At 40.0% G+C, this 14,431-nt stretch overlaps 1 protein-coding gene across 4 annotated transcripts in view; it reads left to right on the forward strand.

Annotated features, from left to right (window-relative positions):
• elfn1a (extracellular leucine-rich repeat and fibronectin type III domain containing 1a) overlaps positions 1 to 11,547 on the forward strand; it is an 81,249-nt gene extending 69,702 nt beyond the window's left edge. For all 4 annotated transcript variants that reach the window (XM_048246661.1, XM_048246663.1, XM_048246665.1 and 1 more), the window contains exon 3: positions 6,148 to 11,547. In XM_048246661.1, the coding sequence (XP_048102618.1) occupies positions 6,559 to 8,967 (2,409 nt within the window). In that variant the 5' untranslated portion in view covers positions 6,148 to 6,558 and the 3' untranslated portion in view covers positions 8,968 to 11,547. The remainder of the gene's footprint in view (positions 1 to 6,147) is intronic.
• Positions 11,548 to 14,431: the final 2,884 nt, after the last annotated feature.

Raw genomic sequence — 14,431 nt, forward strand, 5'->3', positions numbered from 1 at the left:
TGACTTCTATCTCATTATGCCCTCCATAAACTCATGCTGCATGCTCACCTTTTCATTCCTGCTCCCCCCGTGTCCAACGAATTTGAGCGACAGGGGAAGAAACAGAGATACATGCTTTATCTTAGCCACACATTAGACAAGCTTGGCACAAGAAAAAGCCAGCTGTCAGAATTCATGACCTCTTATCCATTGTACGTCACCAGGGCTTCCAAATTAGATACATCATTTTGTCCGTCTTAAATCTGTCAAAACAGTCCACGTCCACCAGTGCCCAGCTACATGTCCAGCGGCTATGGATTTGTTCTTCTTTGCCCCAGAAAAGCAGCCCTCCCAGATCTCAGTCAGTTACATCTGCCACAAGGGATCCTGTGAAATCCATCTCACCCAGAGCAGCTTGCAAAAGACGCTGTAGTTGCATGCATCTCAGATTAAACCATCCCAAATGCTGTCCAACATGATTAATTTGTCCATCAATCTACCGGCATCTCCTCCTCTCACACTCACAAACCAATCACGGTAAATTATGCGACTGAAATGGCACAGTGCTTGTGCATTTTAATGTTTAATGTCGTTGACTTAGCTCTTGCCGATCTTCGGTCTGGGGTTTATCTTTTGGTAATCTATATGAGAAAGGGGAGAGGACTCTACACACCCACCAATCTCATTCTTTTTAGTCCACCACAGTAGGCCTTTGCTTCCGTTAAGATCTTGGTACAGTACGGTAATTCTAAAATGATGGTATGTCAGAACTGATATTCATTTCCCAGCTCTGAGAGTGGTGTAAAGGCAATCAATCCTAAATCAAGACGGAACCTCCTGGGACACGACCAATCACAGAGCCAGCCTGCCAGCACGCTCAGCTGTCTGAATGAGGGGGCAGACATAAAGTGTGAATATATCACAGCACATGAAATCCATCCATGGGACTTTGCGCACCCATATTATCTAACCACTTAGCGTCAGCGCATAATTTATTCTGCAGCGGTAATACACTGATTGCGGCCCTCAAATCTTTAAAACCACCAGCTTAGGCTTCAACATAATTTAAAGACAGTGCGTAAACAGTTTTGTTTGGGCATGCACTTCTCATAGGTGCGAGGACTATTCATATATTTTACATTCACAGGACTGAAGGTGTGTGGGGAGGGGTGTGAATAATACATTTTCCTCATTCAACATTCTAACTATCTTGGCGAGCATTTCTCCTGCGGCGTATTTTTCCAGAATATTGAATTTTAACTGAGAGAAAATGAATAACTTGAGGAGTCAAATCTGATTTGAGAGCCAGTTAAGTGGCTTGGAAGTGCATGACAGAGAGAAATGGCTGGTGTTGTTCTTTGGGAAGCATGGCCTTAGGGTCACACACATTGTCCAATCACAGTAGTGTATGCAGATGAAAAAGATAATGCTGGTTCCTGAGTTGGCCTTGAAGATGGCAATTCAAGCCTAATACATAGTCAGATGCAAATGCATGTGTCTGAACACACATGGGTATTTTTGCATTATTTCTATTCTATTAAGCGCATATCCAGTATAGCATTTCATGCAGGCATTAATATTGCACTATAATCCATGCATAATACATTACAGAAAGTCCTCTAAGAATGTATAATGACCTTTTGTGCCTCTGTTTTATTCCCATGTTACTTTGGAACACAAACCTACAGTACAAATCAAGAGCCTGCATGGCAGTGAGAGTGTTTGGTTTCTGGTGTTAGATGCATATTGGAATACTCGTCGCACCTGCATGCAAAGCCGCCACTGGCCAGCCCTGTAGTGAGCACTTTTGTCATTTCCCTCGAATAAGTGGACATGTGTGGATGTCCGCACTCAACAGCAGATTTACACTGCCTAACTGGCCCCATCGATCCCCGACACTGAAAGAAAACCCCTCCGTTGATCCACTGGTGCCCTGAGAAAGATATAAGAAGTGGAGGAGGAGGCCGTGGTTATGAAATGCTTTTCTCCTTTTCTGAGGACGTGTGCTTTGTGCATAATTCAGCTGCAGATGGCTGGGCTGGGATGTAAATCAGAACTCCAGACAGGGTCGTGTGTCTTCACTCCCTGAGCTCAGAGAGGCTAGTAGAGGATAAGTCATGTCGAGGTATGACTTCAAGTGTAGTAATCACACACCAAGAGCAGGCACACCAGTTCACAGGAAATCAATACAGAAAAATGCAGGGCATTGAATCCACAGAGGCTGAAAATATATAACTACATTAACCTCATCATTTTTTTCCTGGTTAATGTTAACCTTCTAAAAAACAATCAATTATATTTCTCCCAGCTTCTTTCCATACAACGTGTGTGTGTGTGTGTGTGTGTGTATGTTTATAAATGCTTACTTCAGGGCACAATCCCTCTTAAATGAAGTCCCTTGTATACTGCAGTAATGGTTTTAAAAAAAGCATTTTTTGGTAACACTTGCCATAATGTTTTGGTAACAGGTGCCATAATAAATAGCAAACTAGCCATGTACTTGTGCCAAATAGATATTTTAGTAACAATTAACAAATATTAACAAAGGGCCAGAGGTGGAAAAAGTATGAAAATATTGTACTCAAGTAAAAGTACCAATACTTTGATTAAATATTACTCAAGTACAAGTTAAAATACTGATCTGAAACTGTACTAAAGTAAAAGTAAAAAGTAGTTCATTTAAAAATGTACTTTAAGTAAAAAATTACTTAGTTCCTTTTTTTTGGGGGTTACAGAAACCAGACTTTCTAATGAGGAGACTCAGCACTCAAAAAATCCCCCATAGTAATGCATGGGGTTAGTTTGTAACGCCAATATGGCAGTTGTCTACACATATCACAAACCCTTCCACGGCAAAACGTTGACATGTGAATATATTGAGCCAATCATGTGGTGTGTTGTAAAATACATTGAGCCAATCATGTGGTGTGCTGTGAAGACATCGTGCCAATCATCTGTTGTGATCTTGCGGCTGGAGCAAGATTGGTGTCGTGGAAGCCTTACGCATTAACGCATTTCTGCTGAAATAGATGCGATAAGTGCCCAAAAAGCGCTTGTAATATGGCCTGCCGAGTGGAGGGACTTGCCTAAAAGGACTTTGGTCCTAGCTGGAATTGCTGCAGCCAGCAGCTAAGACAGCAATGTTCATGCTCCCAGTGTGTGTGGCGCTGTAGCTGCAGCAACTCGAGCTATAGGTAAAACCGATTGTTTCAGTTTTGTTCATACCGACAGTACTCAGTGACGTTGAGAAATGGAGATCTATGTGAAAAAATGTGAAAGAGTTCTCCTTTAAGTTTGAGCAGTAGTTGATTTTCAAAGTTAGTTGCACTCATCCTTGATCGCTTTGCAGTGAACAGTAATCCAGCACAACTGAAATGCCCCTCACAGGCAGCTGAGGCAGGCAGGCCAATGTTGAGTTGCAGACAGTTTTTAGATTTGGAAACGAGCAGAATGTTCAGCACATTAAAGGGCATGAAGTATAGGGCCCCAATGGAGGAGAGGGCCCTTGAAAAGTGGAAAACGGGGGGCACAACATTTTCACCAGGCATTAGTAATAACTCAGGTAATCCACACATAAAAAATCCAAACAACTCCATAAGTAGAGTCATGTGTAATGAAGTGGAATAACACAGGGAAAAAGTATTGAACACGCTATAAGAAAAAAAGCACTAAGGCAAGGAAAGGGAAGGAACGAGCTGGAATCTGTAAGTAGTTAGAGAGTAGTTATTCTTTCTATCTGTGCAAATTAATATAAGCTTGGTTAGTAGCTTACATATTGATGGGCATATAAAAGGTTTTCATTACCAAGGTGTCACACAAGAAACATTTCATGATGGATAAAAGCAAAAGCTCTCCCAAGACCTTTGCAACCTTATTGTTGCAAAACATATCAATGAAACTGGTTACAGATGCATTTCAAAACTTCAGAATCTTCCAGTAAGCAGCATGGGAGCCATTATCTGCAAGTGGAAGGAACATCACTGCATCATCAACCCGCCATGCACAGGATCTCCTCAATAATATTTCTGACTAGGAAGTCAGAAGGATAGTCAATTCAAGGGCCAAGGACCACTCTGAGAAAGCTCCAGAAAGACTTGAAGGCAGCCAATTAAATTAAATTAAATGAAACAGTTCTGGAAGTAACTAAAGATCAGGATTCACAAGAGGGACCCCTGGAATCTGTTTAGAACAATGGGCCAAAATCACACCTGATACTGCGACTAATAAGTTTTGTCATACAGGAAATGTCTTGAAGCTGTCATTACAAACAAAGGCTTTTCCACAAAGTATTGAAGAAATTTCAGTAGGCACGTTCAATACTTTTTTTTCCTGTGTCATTCCACTTTTATTACATATAACTGTTATGTTTGGATTTTTTATGTGTGTTAATATAATGTGTGGTGAAAAAGTTGAATAGACTCACTAACCCTAACCCTAGGAAGTTCAAGCTAATTACTGAAAAAAAAAATTAAGTGTTCAATACTTATTTCCACCATATATTTTTTTTACCTGAATATTTTAACTTCCAAATTAAATGTAAAAAATGACAGGACTGCCTGGATTTTTTGTATACAAAACATAGTGAAAACTGTCTAAGGTCACTCACACTCTCCCTTGCTAAAGAGCTAAATGGTTTAGTCCGCCTGCACGATAGTCTATCTTTCTTTCTATAGTCTATCTATCGTTTATTTAGTTGAGCATCGCTAGTAGTGGACCTCTAATTGTTGTGCTGCTGATGCAATGTCTTTCTCCAAGAAAGCCAAGTCAGGTTACCAAAAAACAAAGGCCGAAAACAGGAAAAATAGACATCAAAAAAAATAAGGGGAAACAACTAATAAACTTCTTTCCAAAGAAAGGTGAGCACAAACGTCAAAAACACGAAATCCCATGGTGTTTGCTTGAATAGGCTATCTCCGCAATCATTAGTGCTAAAACGAACTGAGACAACCCATTGAAATAGCGGAAAATACTGTACACTTTCATAGGTTAGGCTACACATGTAATCTGAGGCATCTCGTGATCCAGCTCCATCTCCATCACTTTTCAGAAAGACTGCATGGCTTCAGCTTGATTCATGTTCTGTTGTAGGCTACATGCTGATCATTATCACTAGGCTAGTGGTTTAGGGCGTGATTTTTTTTCTCTCCCTTTCTGTTTTCGTTAGTCTTAACTTTTTTTTTTACTCAAGTAACGGATGGGATTTTTGATGTAGCGAAGTACAATACTTCACTCAAAATGTAATCAAGTAAAATTTAAAATACCAATTTTATAAACTACTTAAAAAATACAAAATACACAGAAAAACTACTCAATACAGTAACGTGAGTAAATGTATTTCGTTACTTTCCACCTCTGCAAAGGGCTAATATATATATTAGCCCTTTGTTAATATTTATCATTGATAGGATAAACAGTGAGTGCACTAAGCCTGGATCACTTTAGACAAATAAACAGCCTTTTGATTCTGTTTAACACAGTCTGCTAGCTCATTGATGACATTGAAAATTCATATACACTCCTTGGATGTCAGGGCCACTTTCTCCAGAGACTTTTTGTCTGTGGTGCAGAGCAATTGATCTGGTCTAGCGTCTAACCACTGCTCTTATTGAAAGTCTCTGAGTTAATGATGTGAAAACAAATGATGACATTTTGTTTTCGCTAACCTGTCAGGTGGTAATTGGCAAATGGTTCTCCATAATAGCAATATGCCATAGGGGACTCTAGGACAACTATTAACTTCTGTTCAAAGTAATTGAATGGTCATGTGTGACCAAATCCATTTGTTGCACTCACAGGAACATCTACCACACCAATTCTTCCAACTCTCACAAAGCCAATATAGTATTAGTATTCTTTAAACATACATACATAGTACAGACAGTATATAAGTCAATACACTATGCAGTGATATCTTTTTACATTTCACAAGGAAGTTTTAAGGACACTTGCATATATATAATAATGTCTCTCTGTTCAATGTTCAATGTTATTGACATATGTGTGTGTGGGATATATAATATATGATATGGGTGTGTGTAATATAATTTAATTATATGTGAGTGTGTGTGTGTATGTGTGTGTGTGTGAGAGAGAGAGCGAGACAGAATGAGGTTTAGTCTTCTATAATCCTTCACAAGACCACTGAAGTCCTGTCTTGTGTCTTTACAGGGTACACCTCTGGGCCCATAAATGATACTCAGGCACCAGGAAAGACGAAGAGACAAGAGGATGCAGGAGATCAGAAATGTTAACCCCAGGGGAAATAAGCACAATCCTGTCTGAAGTAGCTAAACACTGACACCCCGTATTCTTCAAAAACTCTCTCTGGATGAAAACTGTGTTGGAACACACAGGCAGTGTCCTGCTTTCTTTCATGATAAAAAGGCTAGCCTGTTGGTCCAAGTTGGAATCCTGCTCCTGTGCAAAATCCTTCCCTGGATGAAGGAAAAGACATGTATAGATCCCAAGCTATTCTAATAGAGGGGGAATAAAACTGCAGACTACAAACTACTGAGACAGATTACTGTGAGGTTTCAGCCTGCCTGAAAGTATCGTTGTAATACCAACCTGCTGATTCCCATGACTTCAAGTGACGCAACAATGGCTTGCAGTAGAGGCATGGTGATGAGTGCCTTCTTCTGGTCTGTAGCCATAGTTTATCTCACCAACACAAGAGGTGTCAGTGGAGACTGCTGGCTCATCGAGGGGGAAAAGGGCTTTGTGTGGCTAGCGATTTGCAGTCAGAACCAGCCACCTTATGAGGCCATTCCCCAGCATATAAACAGCACCATTGTGGACCTTCGCCTGAATGAGAACAAGATTAAAAGCATCCACTACTCTGCCCTCAGCCGCTTTGCCAACTTGACATACCTGAACCTGACAAAGAATGAAATCTCCTACATAGAGGATGGGGCCTTCTCAGCCCAGTACAACTTACAAGTCCTCCAAATGGGCTTCAACAAACTGCGCAATCTGACTGAGGGTATCCTCAGGGGGTTAGGCAAGCTTCAGTATCTCTACCTCCAGGCCAACCTGATTGAGACTGTGTCAGCCAATGCCTTTTGGGAGTGTATAAACATAGAGAACATCGACCTCTCTATGAATCGTATCCAAGTGCTAGATGGATCCACCTTTGCCTCCTTGAGTAAGTTGACCACTTGTGAGCTCTACACAAACCCTTTCAATTGCACTTGTGAGCTTCTGGGCTTTGTCAAATGGCTTTCAACGTTCCCAAACAGAACGAATGAACGTATGGTTTGTGACTCTCCCCAAAGCTATTCCGGCTATAGTCTCCTGACAACCAGTCCAAACAACCCTGGTACTCGCAATGCACTGTACATTCTGTCCACTGTGTGCTCTGACGACAACTCTGATGACAAATTTATACACCCCCGTGTGCCTGTTGAAATCACCACCCCTCCCCCCTCCACAACATCCTGTGTGGGGGATGACTGTTCATCAGGAATGGAACCTGGACTGGAGGAAATAAGCACCAGTCCCGCATTTGTAGATCCAGAGACAAAACCAGTGATGCGAGTGAAGGAGGTTAAACCCAGGAGTGCCATCATTGCCATTGAGATTCCACACCGATTCAAGAAATTGTACATCCTGGTCCAGTACAACAACAGCTTCTACACCGTCATCAAAAACCTCAAAGAAGAGCAAGAGGATGTTGCGTTGACAGATTTGAAACCTCAAACAGTATACAACTACTGTGTGATATCCTTGCGCAACAACTTAAGTCACAACCATACGTGTCTGCAAATAACGACAGGGTCGATAGGAGGGAAAGGAAAGTCGATTGGCAATGCAACAGCTACTCACTACATTATGACCATCTTGGGCTGCCTCTTTAGCATGGTGATTGTGTTAGGGGTAGTCTATTACTGCTTGCGCAAGAAACGTCAGAAAGATGAAAAGCACAAAAAGGCAGGCAGCCTCAAGAAAAATATAATTGAACTGAAGTATGGGGCAGAATTGGAAGGAGGGACTATATCACGAATGTCTCAGAAGCAGATGTTGGCTGGGGAAAGTATGTCACGTATGCCATACCTACCCTCTGGTAGTGATATGGACCAATATAAACTGCAAGACATAAGTGACACTCCTAAAATGGCGAAAGGGAGCTACATGGAGGTTCGTACGGGAGATCATCCAGATCGCAGAGAGTGTGAAATGGCCATGCCAGGAAACAGCCAAGGTTCAGTGGCAGAAATCTCAACGATTGCAAAGGAGGTGGACAAAGTCAATCAGATCATCAACAACTGTATAGATGCCCTGAAATCAGAGTCTACTTCATTCCAGGGAGTCAAGTCAGGTGCCGTTTCCACGGCAGAACCGCAGCTCGTCCTGATCTCAGAGCAGCCTCAGAGCAAGTCGGGCTTCCTGTCGCCCATGTACAAAGACAGCTACCACCACTCACTGCAGAGGCACCACACCTCAGACGTATCACCCAAGCGGCCGAGCACTGCGACCGGAGGTCCCATGCGAAGTCCCAGGCCATATCGCCATGAGGGGCCCTACAAGTCTGAGTCCAAGTACATTGAGAAAACCTCACCAACTGGTGAGACCATCATGACTGTTACACCGGCTGCTGCGATTCTTAGGGCTGAGGCAGAGAAGATTAGACAGTACAGTGAGCATCGGCACTCATACCCCGAGTCCCACCAGATTGAGGAGCTGGAGGGGCCTGATTGTCGCAAGCCGTCCATTTTGGAGCCCTTGACGCGGCCTCGGCCCAGAGACTTAGCTTATTCACAGCTCTCGCCACAGTACCACAATCTCAGCTATTCCTCCAGTCCAGAGTACTACTGCAAACCGTCGCACAGCTTCTGGGAGCGTTTCAAGCTCAACCGCAAACGTCACAAAGACGAGGAGTACATGGCAGCGGGCCACGCTCTTCGTAAGAAAGTGCAGTTTGCCAAGGATGAAGATCTGCATGACATTTTAGACTACTGGAAAGGTGTATCTGCCCAACAGAAATCTTAATCTCACCCCAAGTGTTTCTGCAAGTGTTCTCTTTTTAATGGACTACAAAATTATGAATTTAAAAAGAAACCTTAGTACATTAATACCATTTAATGGGTAAATAACCCACTTTGACTGGATGGAGTGAAAAGACCCACAACAGACTTGATTTTGTGAGTTTATGTACCAAATTTAAAAGGAAATAACTTTTTCGCAACATGAAGTAAACCTATTGAAAATCAAAAAATATATATATGTTGCAATGGATTATACGTATTTGGATATCGCATGGCCAAGTCCTGTGACAGTGGATTTACTGTTGTGTTCTATGACAAAAAAACATCAATTAACTAAGAACAATGTCTCCTGAATCGTCCATATATTTTCTTGGAGAACAACTGTACACTCATTCAAAGACAGATTTATCACCCTACAAATATTTGAGTTCATGAAGAATCAAGAGGAAACCTGTACAGATCTCGTTTATATATTTGCAATGTTTGCTGTTTAAAAGTGAAAAGAATATATGATGTATTTGAATCAGGTTTAGACCATGGATTTCAGAAACGGTCCCTGTGCGATTCGTCTGTTCTTAAATTAATGTCTAGAACCTTGACGGATATACATTGCACTGGTTGATGAAAGTATGTATTTCCCATAAAACTCTTTCCCTGTCCTTTGCTTTGCCAATTTTAATGCCATCTGACCAACTGCACAATACTTCAAACACAAAAATTATACTGTGAACTACATACTGAATTGCTCTAGTGAAGTGGGTGTGTCTATCTTAACTCCATATGACTGGTAAGCTACAGCACCAAAGTAGAAGTAGACACCAAAATGTGATCACCCAAACCCAAATTAGAAGGGGAGGTAAACAACAACAACAGCAAATCACAAACATCGTTTACTCAAAATGAAGATCAGGTGGTATTCCAGAAAGCCAAAACCACATAACCTGAGGGATCTTTCGGGAATTTAGCTGATGAGGATTTGAATGTTCCCAATCCTAATTATCAAAGCTGTTCAATCAACCACCAACAGTAAGTATAAGTATAACTTCTTGTTTTACTAAATTTGTGGTTGAGTCTTAACCATTATTTTGTACAGACCATGAATGTAGGATTTTATTTTTTCAAAAAGATGTCAGTATTGACAGCTCTTGAAACACTGATTCAATTCAAGTAAGCTAGCCTATGATGCATCTTTTATTCAAAATTTTGCAAAGCTACTGATTTAATTTGTTGTAGGTATTGTGGATTGGCTGTAGTTTGTCAGCCTAGACTACAAGTCAGATTGTAGGCTAAAGAAAAACAATATCCTCATATCCATTGTGCTGGTGTGAAAACACTCATTCAGACCCCAGTGTTGGAAACAAAAAACCCTGTACAAATTGTGATACAAGTAGTTGACAGACCTGGGTATGTGGCTGAACCTGCTCTCTGGAATACCCTCTGCTATTGTATTGTAAACGTGTGCATCTACGGTGTGGCATTTTGCTCTACTAGTTTGAAATTTTTTGTTTGTTTACCAATTATGTTATACATCATATCTAGGGAGGACTTCTCTGATGTTCTACCAAAGTGCTTGGGTGGCAGCTCATCAGTCTCTGCAGATGTTTCCACCATTTTCCGAGCCTACAGCCCTGAGGATGAATGTATTACATACATGATGATATAAAGCAGCTTTTTCCTGCTGCAAATTTTGTTATTCACAGCCATATGCTCCCCTGTTTTTCATGCAGTATGCTAGGTTTTGATATTCATGCTTCCTTTCAATTAATATATATATATATATATATATATATATTGTCAGATCTCTCTCGACAGTATACAAACAAGCAGAGAAAGATGTTTGTACACCTAAGGGTCTTGTTGTTGGAGTTTCTATGGTTTGGCTGATAAAGAAGCTTTTGTAAATGATGAGCTCCTCCATGTGGGCGAGGAATTGAAGCTACTGATCAAAAGTGTTGAACATGCCGGAGCAAAGTACACGGAGACATGAAGTACCCCAGAACTGAACTGTTAGAGTTGGGTTTTGTATATCATTTGAAATGTGTTACTAAAGGTAACTGTGTCCAATTTCTTATTTCAACCGCCTTAAACTTCTGGATAATCTATATCTGTATTTTTTTTTCTTTAATCTTTCAGTGTTGTTTTTTTAAGTCTTTTGCATTTCAATAGTTTCCAAAAGCTGTCAGATTTATAGGTAAACTAGCCAGTAACTTACATGTTTTTATAATGCATATTGTAGCACTCCTGTATCTTATTAAATTTAGAAATGTTCAGATACCTGTGGACTGCAAACAAACAGCTGGCGCTGAAGTACATCAAAAATATGAGCACAATGAAAAAAAAGTGTTTTTTATTCTTATTTTATTTCTAAATATTATGTTACCTGCTTTCAGACAAATACTGTGAATAAAAGGAGAAGGTGCACCCATACCTTAATTTCCTTTACCACAATTTAATACTTGTCATTGACAATAAACTGTAAAGCCTTATAACATGATAGATTAATATGTATATATAAATACATAAATATATTCCTTTGCGTAAAGACAAACAACTTTGCCATTATTTCAAATATTAAAAAGATATCATGAGACAAACTGGTATCTGTCTATCACTGTGTAGTCAGCATTTTCTGTCAGTTTGCTGGGTGTGTAGCAAATTCATCACATCATTATAGAATTTAAACTCCATGTGAACTTGATCACAGAATGGCCATCAGCACAGGAGGAGGAGTAAAGTTCTTCTCATTCTGTGGCAACTGGAACCATCAGGTCATCTTGGAGTTTTGCCATCATCATTTTTTGGCCTGATAGAAGTTTAATTTTTCGAGCTCACAAGCCAACGGAGAGTTGCTAGACTAGCCCTGGCAGCAAATGTAATTTGTGCGTCTAGATTTCTAGGCTAAACCAGGCCACCTTTCCTGTTCAAACTTTAATTTACGGGAAAGTAATTATGGTCTGGTCCGTTGGTACGGTCCATTCCCTCCCTTTTTGGAACATCAATGTATCAGAAATGGTCATAGAAAAGGTATTGTGATATTTTTAAGCATGCTTTGGGTAATTCAATTCACAAAAAATAACACAAAAGTATACACCACAATTGTATGTGTAGCAAAAAATATATAATTATCATAGCATTTCAACACAGGATGACACCATACTGTAAGTCTGATTCAGAGTTAAGTTTTAAATGGAGATGGCTTAAAGAATCATGATCCTAAGGTATTTTACTGATTTTATCTTTTGCTTTTGTCCAAGATGATTTAATATTCCTGGCTATCTACCCCAAATCCAAGCCTAATTTATTATGCATAACACATGAATAAAAAGACATATGTGTGACTGGTTTCATTATGGTTTTCACCGAAAATAATGAACAGCCTTTCATAACCTAATAATTCACCCATGTCTTCACATGCTTGAGGGTCTACACAGCATGGGAATGAATTTTAATGTTTCTATGGTCAGGAAGTTAAACCATGTCTCAGTTTTCATTCCCTATTACTGGGCAATATGTTGGGTGGCTGATGTTAGTTTCAGTGTAAAAAAGGACATTGTACTCTAAAGACTGTAAGACTTTATGATATCTAAGCATAACTAGAAACAGGTTCTTAGAGTTCCAGGGAACAGAAGGGAAATTAAAATGAGTGGGAGATTCATGTTAAGATTCCTAACTTCCCTGTGCATCATTAACGAAAAGCAAACATACATACAGTACATCTTGCAAGCTGGCATTCAAAGAAACTGTGAAACAGTTGGCTTGAGAAAGCTCTTCCCATTTCACATTTGAAACCAGTCCAATGGTTTGTGACAGTCTGAGCTTCTAGAGCATAGAGAAGAAATTAATAGGAGCAGATTTATCGTGATTTTAACCAACTTCAATGTACATGTGTGAGAACGTAAACCTGTTCATGACTTTATAAACACATGGAATAGCAAAACCATTTTGGCTATTTTGTAGCCATACATCCATCTGTTCCACACATAAGTTGACAGATTGAACAACTTAAACAAGTTCAAACTATAAGCCAACTGATAAAAGCATGCATGATATGATACATGTATGTTTTGTTAGCATTTATGATAAGCAAAGTAGAAATGAGACTTCATACTTTTTTAAACTAAGAGCCATTTATTTTAACCAGCTGTCCACAGGTTCGGCGCAGATCTCTCATTGTCTCTCTAACATATCCGTTTGGATGATGGAACACCACCTCCAATTAAAACTCTCTAAGACTGAACTGCTGGTCATTCCAGCCAAACAAACCATACATCACAACATCAAAACTGACACTTTCTCTCCTGTGCCTACCAAGGTTACAGGAAACATAGGTGTCATGATTGATGACCAGCTAACCTTCTCTGACCATGTTGTCTTCTGTCGCCCGGTCGTGCCCCTTCGCACTATTCAATATAAGGACAATCAGGCCGTCCCTATTCAACACGATATATCTCACACCTGGACTACTGCAACACCCTCCTCACAGGTCTCACACCTGGACTACTGCAACGCCCTCCTCACTGGTCCTCCACCTGGACTACTGCAACGCCCTCCTCACTGGTCCTCCACCTGGACTACTGCAACGCCCTCCTCACAGGTCCTCCAGCTTGACTACTGCAACGCCCACCTCACAGGTCCTCCAGCTTGTGTGGTGAAACCACTACAAATGGTCCAGAGAGCTGCAGCCGGTCTGCTCTTCAGCCACAACAATGGCACACGTTACCCTACTGGTCACTTATTCTCAAAACTATGGAAACATGAGGTTTAACCTTAAAATTCATACCTTTTTATTTATTATAAAGACCATTCTATGTAACAGATTGACTTCATGCCGAGTACTGGAATTCATGCTAATAATTCTGAACAGCAACCTATTTCATAGTGGCTCACACATTTAAATTATAATGGCTTTATTAAACAAAGGCTGTCACTATCAGGAGGTCAAAATAATTGAATGCAACTCTAAGGATATCACTATAGGTGGTGAAGATAGTTGAATGCAACACTTAGAAGTGCTTCCTTTTAGCTTGAGGACATGTTTTTAATTCTGAGCGTAACTTTTAAGGCCTCAATGACACATAAGAATGTACAAAAGTCTAATCTTGCCTGGTTTTTGAAGTACATAATAAAAAGTTTACTTTTTTTTATCATAGATGCACTCTGGAGGTAACAGGTATGGCTACAAAAATGGTGTTTGCTTTAGTTTGTAAGTTCCATTTGGACAGATGCCAAGTGACGGGACAAATCATGTGGAACAAACCGTTTAAGTACAACAGAAAAAAAAACATTATATAAAAAAGAAGCAATGGAAAATACAATAATCTATGATTCAATAATTTTAAACTGACAAAAGAAATTGCCCTTCATCATTGTTTCCTCTATGTGTAATGCAAATTTGACTTGATTTGATTTGATTTTGATTTTTAATTTAAAAAAAAAAAATTATCTTAAAGGGGAACTATGCAGGTTTT

The sequence above is a fragment of the Alosa alosa genome, chromosome 6, assembly GCF_017589495.1.
Source record: "Alosa alosa isolate M-15738 ecotype Scorff River chromosome 6, AALO_Geno_1.1, whole genome shotgun sequence".
Classification (NCBI taxonomy): domain Eukaryota; kingdom Metazoa; phylum Chordata; class Actinopteri; order Clupeiformes; family Clupeidae; genus Alosa; species Alosa alosa.